The following is a 16,302-nucleotide window of genomic DNA, read 5'->3' as shown; positions in this document are numbered from 1 at the left end:
CTACCCCTCTGATACTTGATATAATTTATGTTATTCAATATTTTAATGTACAAAGAAGTGTCAATTTCTTCAGAAGCAATATTACAGATGTACAAGAGTGAGATCTGCTATTGCGCTGTGCTTTCGTCTACTCAAGTACTGTTTTCTTTTGCATGACCATGATTGGAAAGTGTCTAGCAACACCACAATTGCTAAACCATTTGCAAATATTTTAAGCATCCCTCAGTCTGTCTGCTCCTCGTCCATATTAAGGTTATAAGTGCATATGTCAGTTACAACACTCACATGTCATGTTGACCAATTTGTCTACATTATGCTGCTCTTCTCCATATCCAAGATATCCATTTGCTACTGTTTCCATATACTGTAAGTGGGACAAAATACAATGTTAACATATATACAGTAGAACCTCTATTTTACAAACTAATTGGGGATTGATGAGTTCATATATGGAAAAGTTTATAAAATTTAACATCTCAAAATTACAGTAGGTAGGGTGCATCCGTCACAGTATGCTGCAATCTATCACTTTTTCTTGTCCTTCAAACTACTGCAAAGTGATTTGCAATGCACTGAAGGCATCTAAATGTGAAAGGATGCCGACTTGTTCTTCATCAATATTACTTTCATTTTGTGATTTTTATTTTTCCATAGAGAAAAATGGTTTTTGTTGTTGTTGTTGTTGTTTTTTTTTTTTTTATAACTGCTCAGTTGTAAGATTGGTGTTTGTAAAATGGAGGTTTCACTGTATAGATTTGAAAGTGCTATGCACAAGCATTGCCTGTAGGTGGTGTACCAACTTCACAATAGACTATAAACTGCTATGGCTGAAGGACACTAAAGCAGTGGTTCTCATCTAGGGGTACATGTACCACTGGCCCTGGGGGTAAACACAGATCTTCCAGGGAAAAACACTAGCAAAGTGAGTACAAACTAAAATTTCATAGACAATTACTTGTTCATACTGTTCTATATACTTATACACTGAAATATAAGTACAGTATTTATATTCCAATTGGTTTATTTTATAATTATATGGTAAAAGTGAGACAGTACGCAATTTTTCAGTAATAGTGTGCTGTGACACTTTTTTATTTTTATGTCTGATTTTGTAAGCAAGTAGTTTTTAAGTGAGGTGAAACCTGGGGGTACACAAGACAAATCAGACTCCTGAAAGGGGTACAGAAGCCTGGAAAGGTTGAGGGCCACGGCACTACAGCATTAGGAAGAGATATTACACTCTCCACAGTTATGGTAGAAACTAGCTTTTTCCATTACAAATCTGATTATAATAGTAATTGCTAATTAACATCTACCTGAGTTAATTGCCCTCTTCCTGTTTACTACTTTATGATGAAAGAGAGAGCTCAGTCAATGCTCTGGAGGTTCTGGACTAGTTTTTAAAATATTCTCGTAAATAAACAGACCCATCAATTACTGAGTTAACTGTTCAAATAACCCAGCAATAACCTAACAGGAATTAATTAACCTCTTCTCCAGAATCCCACACCATCGCTACCCAGCCCTACCCATTACCCATCTCCTTAGGTGCAAAGGACAAAAGATGGACTGTATAGCAGGGACATCAGAACAGTCCACTTTTTGCCCCCTGCCTCTCCTCTTCTCCCCAAGGCCGTCCCCCCTGGCAAGGCTAGAAGCTGGATCCTGGCCTGGGTAAGAGAGCCATGTATCAGATGTGGATACAAATTGTGTGTCCATGCAGGGCTTTATAAATGTACTAATGCCCATTTGGGTCATCTCCAGCAACTGAACTGGGCAACCTCTGGATCTAACAACATGAACCACACCACCTGAGCTAACACACAGGACACCGTAGCACAGAAGACACATCCGAATCATAAATTTCTGCATGTGGTCTAGCTAGCCACTGGAGAGTGACACAAAGCCTTACTATATTAGTGTGGATTACAGAAGCAACTAATTTGGCATGTTCCTTCTAAAAGACAGCAGCTAAGTAGATGAAAGTGGCTTTTTTATATTAAATATCTAGGAACTATTCTCAGTCCGCACCACCCTCTTTTGGGAGTAAGCTGGCTCATTCTAAGCCCCTTGAAGGCACAGGTGGCGTTGTTGGCAACTTGCAATCCTATTCCATGTGGACTAACTGCCACCAGGGGTTATGCTGGAGAAAAGTGAATCTGAGCATGGTACAGTCTGCAATAGCAGGTGTACTTCTGGGTGCATTGGTTTTTCATTTGGCACATAATGCTGTTCAAGCATCCCAATACCTAAAAAGTGACCTGAAACTATTCTGTTAGTACAGTGTTGGGTTCCTATGAGCAGATACTGCAAACTGTATGATGACTATTTCAGGTAAACTGAGCAATTTTACTTCTGGTCATAGACTAGGACTTGACATCAGGTTTCCAAAGGTGAAGAACTGAACTATTGTATCACCATTTAGCAAAGACTTCCAGATCACATTTTTCAGACTGCCAAAGCCAAAATGACTTTAAAAGCTTTTAAATCATACAGCAAATATCTACAATGAGGAACACAACAAGAACATATAGTAGAGGAGAGAGCTTGAATTAATTAGAAATTTCATTTTAAGGCTCAGCATTTCTGATATCAATAATTTAGTGACACTCATAGTATACCAGATGTTTCCTAGACAAAGGCACATTTGCATCTAAAATGAGCAAATTTCTCATAATGAGGCACAGTCAAGGGTTATGCTACCAATAATGTTGAAATGTGCAGAGCTTTTGTGGTTTGTACCAGTATCTGGTAAGACTATTACCAATCATTCTCTGTTTTAAGAAGAATCTCTGCCATGAGTTTACTCTTTTAGATTGCCGCTTAAGTAAGATGAGTGCAATTTTCTTTCAAACAACCAGCTTGCTACGCAATTTAAATGTCATAGAATATTGATGAGGCAGCACATAGTAATGATTTCAGAATCCAAAGTTTTAGACAGGTCTCTGCATGACTTTTATGAAAGCTACTGGGAGGAAATATGGGGCTACAAACATAACAGCATATAACCCAAAACAGCGTATCCTAGGGTGTCAGTCTTTCACAGTCTGTGCTGGAAGTGCACAATCACTTATGATTCCTTCTCTCTAGAAGCAAAACTAACATAGAGTGGACCCTCACTAATACCAGTTTACTAATCTGCACACCCATACTTTATACACAAAACCTATGAGCCTCTACTAACCTCTTAGTAACTGAGTGCGTAGTGAGATATCATACTGCTAAGATTTCATTTCTAAAAATAATTCACCTTCAGGCAGAGACCAAGCCTGAAAAATTCAGCACAGAAGGTGAAAGTTTCAGAAAGCTATGAGCAAGTGAAAACTGGCTAGAATGAAAACTATTATGTAATTTTAACTATAAGCAGTGCAACTGCTGCACCTATAATATAATACACAGTACATAGCCGCACTATTGCCACAGTTGCCATTAGACTAATGGATTTAATGGTATAAAAAAATAGCCATAACGGCTGACATTTGGAGATATTTGTATGTGGGCGATTTGATGTGACAGTAAACACTTGAGCAAACTTCACTGTGAACCTTAAGAGCTGAATATTTTGAACCCTGAGCATAAAGGGAGTCTAATAGAGAGGAAGGATTCAATACCAACACTAAGATAGCACAAGTGGGACGCACAAGTGTACTCTCAAGTGAGAGCTTTATTCTTTGAAACTGAATTTGTTTAGATTTGAAGAGCCAATGTGGGCACAGTGGGAGCCACAGACATGCACCCATGACCTACTGTCTGGTTATTTAAAAACAATTTTAGCATTTTTACCAGGATTCCATCTTTACAAAATGGAACCTAATGAACATGAAAACTTTTAACATAAGATGCATTCCAAAGGCTTTTTGGCTTCCCTGGATCATCAGAGTAAATTAATCAATGCTGTATTCCAGAATGCTAGCTTCTGTGTTCCAAACAGTTGTATTATCACATAATATGTGTTACCCTTTTTGTCTGCAAGAATTAAACCTGGACAAATAAAAACTATTTTGTGCAGAACAAAAAATAATGTCATGCGTTTTGATTTTTTTCAAAATTATATTTCTATTTATTTTGTCCTTTTCACAACTCTCCAGAGACTTTTCTTTTAATTTGCCATGACCAAAGTCACATCCAGCATGGAATGCTATGCACGGGAAGCAACGATATAAAAAAAAACCCTAACAGACCTCATTAATTAAAGCACAGCAATCTGTGAAAAACAGTCATTTCAGTCTGCTTTTATTTCAAACTAATAGTGTTTCTGTCACTTTTGTTATTCCTTCAGAGAAGTCAGTCAGGGACTTTACACACCCTTCCCTCAAAATCCTAGAACTTATTCTCATGATTGAGCCAAACATGTGTTGACCTTTAATAGTCTTTTTCACTTCAGCAAACTAGCTACTGTCTAATCCAATTAGCTGAAAGAAAATGTCATTGGTGCATGCTACTAAATTACATGTACAGTTGCTTTGGGCATAATTGGTAACCACACCTACTTATCCATGTGCTAATCGGAGAACAAATTTATTTCTCTCCATGTGCCAAAAGAATAACACTTTTACAATACATTTCATTCTTGCCTTTGCAAAATCAAACTATTGTGTAAGATAAGAGACAAAACAATAAAGAATATTTTACCTGGGCTAGATTTTCAATCCCACCCAGGTTATGGAGCACTTCCTGACAAAAATAAAGAAGAAAACTAATTAAGTTTGTCATAACACAGAAACATTGAGACAAATGGGTACTTCAATATAAATGGCCTGTTTTTGGCAGTGCTGCGCTCTCCCAAAGCACAATGAAGTTAATGGAATTTGTGGGTGCTTGGCACCTTCAAAAATCAAGATACTTACATTTAATTTTGAACATCTGAAAATTGAGACAATAATGTATGATTAAGCTACAGAATGCATGGAACTGCAGTATGCTGAGGCAAATAGCTTAAGTTTCTAAAGAGGATTAGAGATATGGAACCATAAAAATGTAGGACTGGAAGGGACCTCAAGAAGTCATCAAGTCCAGCCACCTGCACTGTGGCAGGACCAAGTAAACCTAGACTACCCCTCACCAGTGTTTGTCCAGCCTGTTTTTAAAAACCTCCAATGATGGGGATTTCCTAACCTCCCTTGGAAGCCTATTCCAGAGTTTAACAACCCTTAGAGTAAGTTTTTCCTAACAGTTAATCTGAATCTCCCTTGCTGCAGATAAGCCCATTACTTCTTGTCCTACCTGCAGTGGACATGAAGAACAATTGATCATAGTCCTCTTTATATCAGTCCTTAACGTATTTGAAGACTGTTATCAGGTCCATCCTCAGTCTTCTTTTTTCAAGACTAAACATGCCCAGTTTTTTTAAATCTTTTTAACCTATATGAATAACAATCTATAATCATAACAGCTAGGATAATATTAATGGCACCCAGTCATTATATTTCAGAATACCAGATGAACACCAGTGGGAACAGTGGGATGGTATTTCCCTCAATTTTATAGTTTTCTACAATTAATGCATTTGCATTGTGAGGGTTTTATATGTCTCTCTACAGAGTTGGCCAGTATCAGGAACAGGATTCTTAGACTCGACTGTTCATCTCTTCTGGTATAGTAATTCCTATGTTCTTATTAAGACTTAATGACTATATATACCGTACAGGAAGCATCAGAAGTTGAATAAATGTATTCTGCAAAAGGCACATGTATACAGCAAAATGTTTGTATCAACTGCAACGGTTTTGCAGTTTCAGTACTCTTACTTGGTTAAACTTTCACTACTGGAGTTTTGTTGAATGTTTTTAGTTTACTGTTATATTTTCATATTACATATACAATACATATAAGTTTATATGTGTTCTGTCTTTCAATAAGAAACAATATTTTGGCAAACCAACCTGATAGCATGGATCCCTCATTAATAATCGAAGACAGATTAGTACTCTCAGGAAATGGATGGATGGGGCTCGATTAACCCACTCCCTGTAGCAGAAACATCAAAAACATCCAGTTATAAACCCGAGGCAACAACAAATGCATAACAACGAACATACATAACACCGTTTTTCAATTTGGGGCATGAGTCATGAAATTAAGCATGAAAACCAACAAAACAGCATATTTTAATACTACTTGTATTCAAGCACTATAAATACAGTATCAGCTGACACAATATGAATTCCCTATGAACACATTAGATTTCATTAAACTGCACATTACTAACCAGCACTTGTTACACCTAATAGACACAATATTCACTCAGGCCCTAATCCAGAAAAGCATATGCTGATCTTTAAGCACAAGTAGTCCCCCTGATTTCAATGGTACTGCTCGTGTGCTTAAAGTAAAGCACCTAGATACAACAGTACTACCAAGTTCCAGGAATGAGCATCACTGATCTATAACTTTTCAAGATACGATATAAACAAATAGTTTACCATTGTCTATGAAAGTTATATATTCTATATTATTATAAAAAAAATCTTTAGACACCTATATATACACACACACACACACACTTTTTATAGATACATACATATAAATAAAAGGGGTGAGTATCTGTATTTATCTGGAAAAAGCTATCCAGAAACAGAAGTCTATGTGATGTGGCAGTTCTCTTCCCTTGTTATCATTTGCTGTTGGGAATTAAGCCAATGGCTAAAAATATTTTGATAAAAATAAAGGCTGTGCTGTAATAGATGCAAATAGAACTCCAGCATCAACTTATTTGGCACAGCCTCTTTGTACCCAAGCCCTGTTAAGAGTAGTGGCTCTATCCTAGGTTCTCACACTTGCCTCCCCAGAAAAGTGGTGCTTTGCTTTCAAGGAGAATTGATGGCTTGCATAGAATGCTTTTGCAAGGGGTGAGGGGGTGAGGGTTGTGCTTTGTAAATAAAAAATATTATTACATACTGTAAAATGACCTCTATTCTCTGTTTGGAATAGACGGGGAGTGCTCTTCAGCATGCCTTAAGAAGTGATTCCTTAAAATCTCAGGTTTTCAGGAGGCCCAGATCCCTGACAGAATCCATAGGCTTTAACAGGGCAATCTGTCTTTCATGTTCCCCTGCAGGGGTAGTAGTTATCCAATGCAGCCTCTAGAGGCTTTGACCTTCTGCAATGGCAGTTGTTCTAAAGAGAGGCTAGCAACATACTAGTAGCAATGTGCTTATAAAAGAGCATGTAATACCCTTGTGACTGCACTTGTGTTCCTGGTTTCACAGGGCTATTAATATATGCTAGCATTATTAACCTCATCCAGGTCTTTCATTTTCAATACAAGGTACTAACTTCATTATAGCATCATCAAAGGGATGGGAAACAAAAAAGTCAGAAATAATTAGGTTTGTCACAATCATAAAGTGTTTGGAAAGAGATAACGTACAGTTTCCTTGAATTATCAGCAAATGAAGTTGTCTCATTACAGTTCCTCTACAGGAGTACAATGACACATTGCACTGTACCCAAAAGAGAAGTGGGCTAAAATTTTCAAAAGTGCCTAAGTGAATTAAGAGTCTAAGTCCCATTTTCAAAAGTGACTTAGGCACATAGGAACCTACGCCTATGTCTACACTAGGAGAGGTTTTACCAGTATAGCTATACCTCTGTACTCTACCAGCAAAGTGCTCCTCGCGTGGATGCAGCTATACCAGCAAAGCTGCACTTTTACTGCCATAGTTTATTCCACTCACTGCCCTGAGCAAAATAAGATATAATGGCAAAAGTATAGTTTTGCCAACATAACTGCCTCTGCACTAGGGGTTTCTGTCAATACAGCTATGTTGGTCAGGAATGATTCCTGGAAGAGCTATGTCAGCCCAGAAGTCTGTAGTGCAGACATGGCCGAAGTCCCATTGCAAGGAGACTTTGGCTCCTAAGTGCATAAAACACTGTTGAAAATTAAAAGTAGGACCAGACTTACAAAGATATTTACGTGTCTAAAGATGCAGATAGGCATCTAGTGGAATTTACAAAAGGGTCTAAGCAAGTTAGGTGCCTAATTCCCACTGACTTTCGTGATTTTTAATGGGAGGTGGGTGACTAACTTGGTTAGGTTCTTTGAAAATCCCCCTAGACATCTAACTGGATCTTTAGGTGCCTAAATACCTTTATAAAGCTGGCCTTAAAACTCCTAAATCACTTGGGTGTTTTTTGAAAATTTTACCTGGGATTTAAATAGAAAATTGTATTTAAATATAAAATATACATTTCTTTCAAAAAATAAATTTCAGTGCCCATATTTTCTTGAATGTCTTTCAATTATTTCTGTAAAGATCTGTGAGACTAGAACCCAGGTCTGCGGAGCCTGGGATGGCTGACATTCCCATATTGCCACTGGAGAGGATGGGGGGACACACGCAGAACTACATCCATGTAGCACAGTGACAGTTAGGCACTGCAGGAAGCACTGCCCAAAGGGTCTAGAGCAGTCGTGGGCAAACTACGGCCCACAGGCCACATCCGGCCTGCGGGACCATCCTGCCCGGCCCCTGAGCTTCCGGGCGGGGAGCCTAGTCCCCGGCCCCTCCCCCACTGTTCTCCCTCTCCCACAGCCACGCCGCCACGCAGGCAGCACTCTGGCCCGCCGCTCCCGCTGGGCAGCATGGGGAGCGCAGCTGGCTCTGGCCGGGTGTCGTGGCTGTGAGCTCCTGCTGCTGGTAAAGGGGCGGGGAGTGGGGGGGTTGGGTAAGGGAGAGTGGGGTCCTGGGGGCAGTCAGGGAGGAGGGGGCGATTGGATGGGGCAGAGGTTCTGGGGGGCAGTCAGGGGATGGGAAACAGGGGGGGTTGGGAGTGGGAGTCCCGGGGGGCCTGTCAGGGGGCGGGGATGTGGATAGGGGTCAAGAGGGCAGTCAGGGGACAGGGAGCGGGGGGGGTTGGATGGGTTGGAGGTTCTGAGGGGGGTAGTCAGGGGGCGGAAGTGGGAAGGAGCAGTTAGGGGGTGGGGGCCAGGCTGTTTGGGGAGGCACAGCCTTCCCTACCCGGCCCTCCATACAGTTGCGCAACCCCAATATGGCCCTCGGGCCAAAAAGTTTGCCCACCCCGGTCTAGAGTGACAGCACCCTGCAGCCTTCTGATTGGCCAAATGCAATACTTAATCCTGGAGGGCACTCCAGGAAGTTTCCTGGACAAACCACACAGACTTCTGGCCTTTGGCAACTCCAGACTGCATCTTGCTTCTGATCTCAAATCTCTAACTCCAGCCTGACTCTGACCCTGACTCTTGTCTCCTGATTCCAGCGTGGTAATTAACTCTAATCTCCAGTCTCGGACCCCAGCCTGACTCTCACTCTTGCTTATTGGTCACGGCTCTACCAATTACTCTGATCCCTACCATCTAGTGGACTTCCTTACCTGTGGTCACCAGCCCAGCTGTGACTGTTAGGCCAGTCCTTACAATTTCATGTGAAGTTTCAATCTAATTCTATGAGAAATGGTATGAAAAGGGTTTCCTCTCTATAAGCCTTCAATGGTCAAGTAAATATGAGTAGCAAGCTAGTTTTACAGTGCTGATGCAATTGAGATGAGCGAAATTGAGCCTGTTTTTTCTGTAGATGGGCATGCCATCAGCAACAGGGAAATCAAAGAATTGACTTCCAACAAAAAATTTACAGAATTTTAAGACAACAGGTTCACGGTGTGTAAATGAACTTAGGAAGCAGAGAAGTATTGTTATCATCTGCCCAGATTTAGATTGGGAGACCCAGTTTTTTTTATATTAAAGATCTCCCAGCCCCATATTGTGAAACCAGTTTCCATACCACAGGGACTGTTGCTGACGTGTACAAGCCACACCTTACTCATGCTTCTTGGATCCCTGCCTAATCCAAGTGAATGAGTAGTCTCCTCTATTCCAGACATACATGTATCACATGTTCTTACCTGCAGGTAAGTCTGTTCTTAACCAAAGCTGTAAAGATCTCTTGAAACTGTTTGTGTTGAGCATGCTTGCTAAAATTTCTCTCATTCCTGTAGTTCACACTGCGCCGGGGGTGGGGGGGAAGAAAAATGCAGTATTGTTAATTACATTGTAGTAAGATAAGTTTAGATTACTGAAAGTTAATGAGGAGAAAAACTTTATTAGCAGACAGTTAATTGTTGAGATTATTATATGATAACAAATTGTTTGACTAACATGACTACTACTTTTATTTAAATTAGCATTTAGCAGATCTCAACAGCCTATGCAGCAGCAAGTGGGAGCAGCCATTCGGTAACTGCCTTCATATACTGTCACTACTGGTACTGTGGCTCCAGCTCTGCCTCTCTTTTTTTACTCACTGAATGATATCACTTTCGGATGTATTAACAGTATTAAAAAATACTCATAAGGTAAAACCAAATTACTTAAACACCAACCGCAAAATGCATACAGAAAAAGCTAAACCCCTGATTCTGAACTGCTGACTTAATGCATGATCCTAAGTTGCATGGTCCCAACCTTACTCCAGTGCCCACCCTATTGTCTACCATCACTTTTTGTTATGTAATGTTCAATGTATGGTGTAAGCTTTTTGGGGCAGCAACAGTGCCTTCTGTCTGGAAAGCATGATGCATGCTTTAAGTGTTATATAAATAACAATGACAAACGAGAGTGAAGTGGCACGGAACCATTTTGGGCCAGTGACAGGGACCAGACAGTCATGAAGAAAAGGTCTTGAAGGACAATAATTCATAATAATAAAACGCACCTGCTATTAACCTAAATGTTTAGAAAGATGTAGCACTTTTGAGCAGAAACAGAATTAGTCTGACATAACAGGGGTTTCTGAAGGTTAAAAATAGCCATATTTCATCTTTCTGCTATTTCCTAATGATGTTAGATTTAGAGAAGTTTTAATATGTTATAGGATGTTTTAAAAATTAATTAAAATGAAAACAGTGAGATCTCAATTATCCAACTCTCATTTGGCTAAGAGGTCAGATGTGTCTCCCAAGGTTTGAACAAAGCTTCTAAACTCTGAAAGATTGGTGCTTCTGTCCTCCAAATCTTAGGAGCTGCACACGTCTTTTATCCTTTGAAGAGGAAGCCCAACAGGCTTTGAGGAATGTGCTCATGATCCCCTGATTATCCAGCCTTCTGATTCTCCTGATGTGGTGTGTGCTCGTTCTCTTTCACAGCCAAGACACTTGTACACAGTACAACCCTGATGATATAACAAAGCATTTCAACCAATTAAATGCGATATGTTCAACTTTTCAGCTAGAATGGCTGGCAGAACTTTCTTAACCAAATACATTTAAATAATGGGTGCACCTAAGAACACACAACATCAGAAGAACAAAACAGATTCTACCTTAGGCATCTTATGATTCCTTCCTGTGTTTATAACAATGCAAATAAGAAAGTGCTTAATGGAACAGCAATCTGAACTGCCTAACTGCCCTTGGGGAACCTTTAATCTGATAATTTGTTGCATTTTGCAAACCACACATCTCTTCTTTCCTTTAGAAGTGAATATGTATAATTTAATATGTCCTTCAAACATTTACCAGTTAAAAAGTGTGAGATTCTGGGGTTTCAAGTATCAATTATACCTTTAGCACTGTTAACCTCTCCTTTGCTATTTTTAAAAAATTCATCATTGATAAGGTAAGAAGAAAAACTGTTGTAAATTTAAAGGTCTGATTTAAACCCACAGAAGCAGAGTTAGGATTAGAAGTCCAAGTTCATGCTCCATCCATACTTTGCATATTTGATTAAAAGAAAGGTACAATCTTTACCTAAAGTTTTCAAGTTCAACAGCTTCAGTTGATTCTTGCCATTGACCTCGGCTTCTTTGTCCATTAGTCTTGTTAGTGTATTGTTCTGACTTGGTCATACTATTTTGAGCAGTTTCAAAGTTAATGGCTGGGAGCTGAAAATACAAGGAAGGATATGCATAAGGCAAACAGTATATAGAAAGTAACCAAGCAGAGAAAAGATTAGCTTTTGTCTTCTCAAATTCTTATTGGGATTTCAGATACTATCTAACTTAAGATCCAACAGTTGCCATTATAAAAGTAAATCTTGCCGCAACTTCTTTGGAATAATTTTCTTCCTACTCTAGAGCCTTCTAGTAGGGGTGGAAAGAATACTCAAGATTGCGGAAGAAGCATCTGATGGAAAACTGACTCATTCTATTCCTTTAGCAGATATTATCCAGGAAGTGGAGAAGAAGTCTAAATTTCTCCTCTTCACTCACACCCTGCACCATCAAGCGCAGATGTGTACTGAAGTAAAAAGAAAAGGTAGCTGCTCCATTAGCTCAGCATAGCAAGTTTTAAAGAAAATTCTATTTGAAGTTGGCATAAATAACAGGAAAAACTTGAAATCTGTTAGACTAATATGAAATTACATCCCACAATGCAAACAAAGCTATATTAATACTCTGATCCAACGCAGTGCTGGATCAAACTGGTAGATGAAGAAATGTGACAAATTTTGAGATCAGTGACCCTCCAGGCCAGCCTGCTACAGGTTGTATTAAACCATTGATATTATACACTGTTTCAGAAATTTTACTGTCAATCCCACTCACACAGCTGCATAGAGGTACAATATTTCCTGTCACTTTAGAGGTCTATCTGTATTAGGTGTCTCAGCCATTTCAACTTTAAATGCTAAGTGTTTCTACCACCCTTAGTTACTGTAAGGATGTCCACACCTACTAGCTTGATTTGTGTAAACAGGTGCAGTGCAGCCACACACAACACTCCCTCCAACCACTGCTATCCATTGTGATAGCTTCCTGGAGGATAATTTTTCACATTTAGCTGCCTCGTAGCTTGCAAACTTCAGCCTCAGTGAAGCAAATACATAGCCCTCTATGTTACAAAGAATCCTTTGGATCAATTCTCCACACCTTTGTACAGCATCAGCAATGGATTTACAAGTAGTAAGGATGCTCCTTCCTATGTTACATATCTAGCTACATTGGGCTTTGGATGGATTTCTCAGGACTGCCTCCAAAATGTCAGGACTTTCAGCCATGCCGCAGCAGTCAATCCCATGAAAATCATGTTGAATAGCATGTAGAAGAACAAGAGAAATAGGCCATCCAGCTAGACCACCGAGTAACACCCACAATTATGTGGATTCACATGAAATAGGGATGGTAGAGAGAAATCCCAACAGGGAGTGGGGGGAAAAGAGGACTTTGCTACAAACACTAGAAAAAAGACAGTTACTTTTTCCGTAACTGGTGTTCTTTGAGATGTGTTGCTCATGTATGTTCCACAATAGGTGTGCGTGCTCTCCACGTGCACCAGTGTCGGAAGATTTTCCCCTAGCAGTACCCATAGGGAGCGCTCCTACTGACCCCTGGAGACCCCGAGACCCGCCTAGCCGACGTGATCGCCTTCCACTAGAGGTGGGACCAGGAGCACATAGTTAGTGGCTCAAACGGGTGACCCATGAGGCGGGCCAGCACCACGTTCAGGTCCCACTTTGGGACTGGGGGCCTGACGTACAGGAAGAGACAATCCAATCCCTTAAGGTGTCAGCCAGTCATAGCATGGGAGAATATCGTGTGGCCCTGCACCGGCAGGTGGAAGGCCGATATGGTCGCTAAGTGCACCTTGATGGTAGAGGGCGCCAGGGCCTGGGCTCTAAGGTGAAGGAGGTAAACCAAAATGAGCTGGATTGGGGCAGCCACGGGGCAAGCACCCCGCTCATCCGCCCATTGGGAGAACCGAGACCACTTTGGCAAGTAGGCTTGGTGCGTGGAGGATCGCCTGCTTTCCAAGAGGACGCGCTAAACCCCTTCCGAGCACGTCCTCTCCTCCCGGCCTAACCATTGAGCAGCCACGCCGTGAGGTGGAGTGCCACTAGGTTGGGGTGGAGGAGGCAGCCCTGGTCCTGGGAAAGTAGGTCCGGGCAGGACGGCAACGGCCACAGCGGGGCGACTGCCAGGCCAGTGAGGGTCCCAAACCAATGCAGCATGGGCCACACCAGGGCAATCAGAAGGACCCGGGCCATGTCTGTCTATCTTTTCCAGGACTTTGCCAATCAGCGAGAATGGGGGAAAGGCACAGAGAAACTGGCCAGACCAGGACTGGAGGAAGGCATTGGAGATAGCGCCCCATCCCAGCCCCGCCCCCCGGAGCAGAACTGGGGACACCGACGGTTCTGCCGAGTTGCGAACAGGTCCACCTGGGGAGTTCACACTTGGAAAAGTCTGTGCACCACCTCTGGGTGGAGAGACCACTCGTGCTGAGAGGAGAAGTCCCTGCTCAAGTGATCTGCCCGCGCATTCCGGGCCCCTGGAAGATGGAAGGCCTTTAGGCAGATGTCATGGGTTATACAAAAGTCCCACAGCCTGAGGGCTTCATGGCAGAGGGCAGAGGATTAGGCCCCGCCTTGCCTGTTGATGTAAAATATTGAGGTCGTATTGTCCATAAGAACCCTGACCACCCAGCCCTCCAGTTGCGAGCGGAAGGCATGCACACCAGTCGTACCGCCCTGAGCTCCTTAACGTTTATGTGGAGGATCAGATCCTGAGCCGACCACAGACCTTGGGTCTGAGCATTCCCCACATGGGCCCCCCATCCCAGGTCCAACGCGTCGGACACCAGTTCCAGCGACGAGGCCCTGCTCCTGATTGGGACCCCTTGGAGCATGTTTCTCGGGGAGGACCACCACCGTAGGGAGGTGATCACTGGCTTGGGCACCGTGAGGACTTTGTCCATCCTGTCCCTGGCCTGGGAGAACTCTGAGGTCAACCAGAGCTGGAGGGGCCCCATCCTGAGTCTGGCGTGATGGACCACATACGTGTGCACCAACATTTGATCCAAGAGCTGGAGGCATGCTCTGGCTGTTGTCACCGGAAACCTTGTGACTATATCGATGAGCCCCTTCAGGGTCTCGAACCTGTCCGGTGGGAGGGAGGCTCTGGCCAACGAGGCGTCCAGGACCGCCCCGAGAGTCCCGGTACAACGCACAGAGTTTAACGTGGACTTGGTGTTGTTTACCAACAGGCCCAAAGTGGAGCACGTGGACAGAAGGAGTGCCACGTGATCCCGCACCTATGACCGGGAGCTGCCCTTGACCAACCAGTCATTCAGATAGGGGAAGATCTGGACCCCGCGGCGCCTGAGGTAGGCCGCTACCACTGACATACATTTCATGAATACCCTGGGGGCCGTGGACAGGCCAAATGGGAGGACTGTAAATTGCTAGTGTTCCTGCCCTACCATGAAACAGAGGAAGCATCTGTGCCCCTCGAATATATGAATGTGGAAGTACACGTCCTACAGACTGAGGGGGGTGTACCAGTCCCCGGGATCCAGGGAGAGGATGACGGAGGCCAGGGAGACCATATGGAACTTGAGCTTCACCATGTACTGGTTCAGACCTCGCAGGTCCACGATGGGCCTGAGCCCCAATTTGGCCTTCGGGATAAGGAAATAGCGGGAGTAGCACCCCTTGCCTTTAAACTCCCCCGGCACCGCTTCCACTGCTCCTAGGCCCAGGAGCCGCCCCACCTCCTGCTCGAGCAAAGCCTCGTGCAAGGGGTCCCCCAGGAGGGACGGGGGCAGAGGGTGGTTGGGTGGGGTGGAAATATACTGGAGGTTGTAGCCCCGGGAGATGGTGTTGAGGACCCATCGGTCCAAATTCAGCCGCGACCACTCCGGGAGGAAAGCCCACAACCAATTGGAGAAGGGAAGCTTTATTGAGGGTGGATCCGTGAGGAGGATTGGCAGGGTGCCCCCGGGCATCCTGTCAAAACTGCCTTTTCCCCGCCTGCTTGCCCTTGGAGGACCCAGGCTCGGGGGGCAGGCCTCTGTGGGCGCCTCTTATTGTCCCACGACTTTTTATAAGCAGTCTCATATTTTGAATGGGTGGCCTGGGTGGGAGTCTGCTGCGGCTTGAACCTTCTTGTCAACTGTTTGAAATGGGCCATCCTGGTTATCACTACAAATGTTTTTTTCTCCTGCTAATAGCCCACCTTATTCAATTAGTCTCATTAGAGTTGGTATGGCAACACCCATTTTTTCATGTTCTCTGTGTGTATGTGTGTGTGTACATATATATATATATATCTTCTTACTGTATTTTCCACTGCATGCATCTGATGAAGTAGGCTTTAGCCTACAAAAGCTTATGCTCAAATAAATTTGTTAGTTCCTTTAACTAACTACAGGTACCATACACTGAACGAACAAGCAGTTCTGGGGACGAGCTACAGCAAAGCTGGAGCAGAGCAGTTCTGAAGCACCTTCACTGCCGGCAAGAAGGAACTGAGGGTGGGGGAGCACACACCGCCCCTTATACCGCACCATGGTTGCTAGGGGCACTGCTAGGGGAAAAACTTCCGACACTGGTGCACGTGGCGAGCA

The 16,302-nt window shown here is 42.9% G+C and overlaps 1 protein-coding gene across 1 annotated transcript in view; it reads right to left on the bottom strand.

Moving 5' to 3' along the window:
* Nucleotides 1-16,302, bottom strand: part of NEK10 (NIMA related kinase 10) — a 76,333-nt gene that overhangs the window by 47,953 nt on the left and 12,078 nt on the right. Inside the window, exons 4-8 of the mRNA XM_029911002.1 lie at nt 11,707-11,840; nt 9,865-9,963; nt 5,883-5,967; nt 4,633-4,674; nt 286-364 (exon numbers count right to left, since the gene is read on the bottom strand). Coding sequence (XP_029766862.1) covers nt 286-364; nt 4,633-4,674; nt 5,883-5,967; nt 9,865-9,963; nt 11,707-11,840 — 439 coding nt within the window. The remainder of the gene's footprint in view (nt 1-285; nt 365-4,632; nt 4,675-5,882; nt 5,968-9,864; nt 9,964-11,706; nt 11,841-16,302) is intronic.

Source organism: Terrapene carolina, unplaced genomic scaffold, assembly GCF_002925995.2.
Source record: "Terrapene carolina triunguis isolate 2854851 unplaced genomic scaffold, T_m_triunguis-2.0 Scaffold84, whole genome shotgun sequence".
Taxonomy (NCBI): Eukaryota; Metazoa; Chordata; order Testudines; family Emydidae; genus Terrapene; species Terrapene triunguis.
The sequence above is the reverse complement of the archived record's forward strand: the minus strand, read 5'-3'. Positions and strand labels throughout refer to the sequence as shown.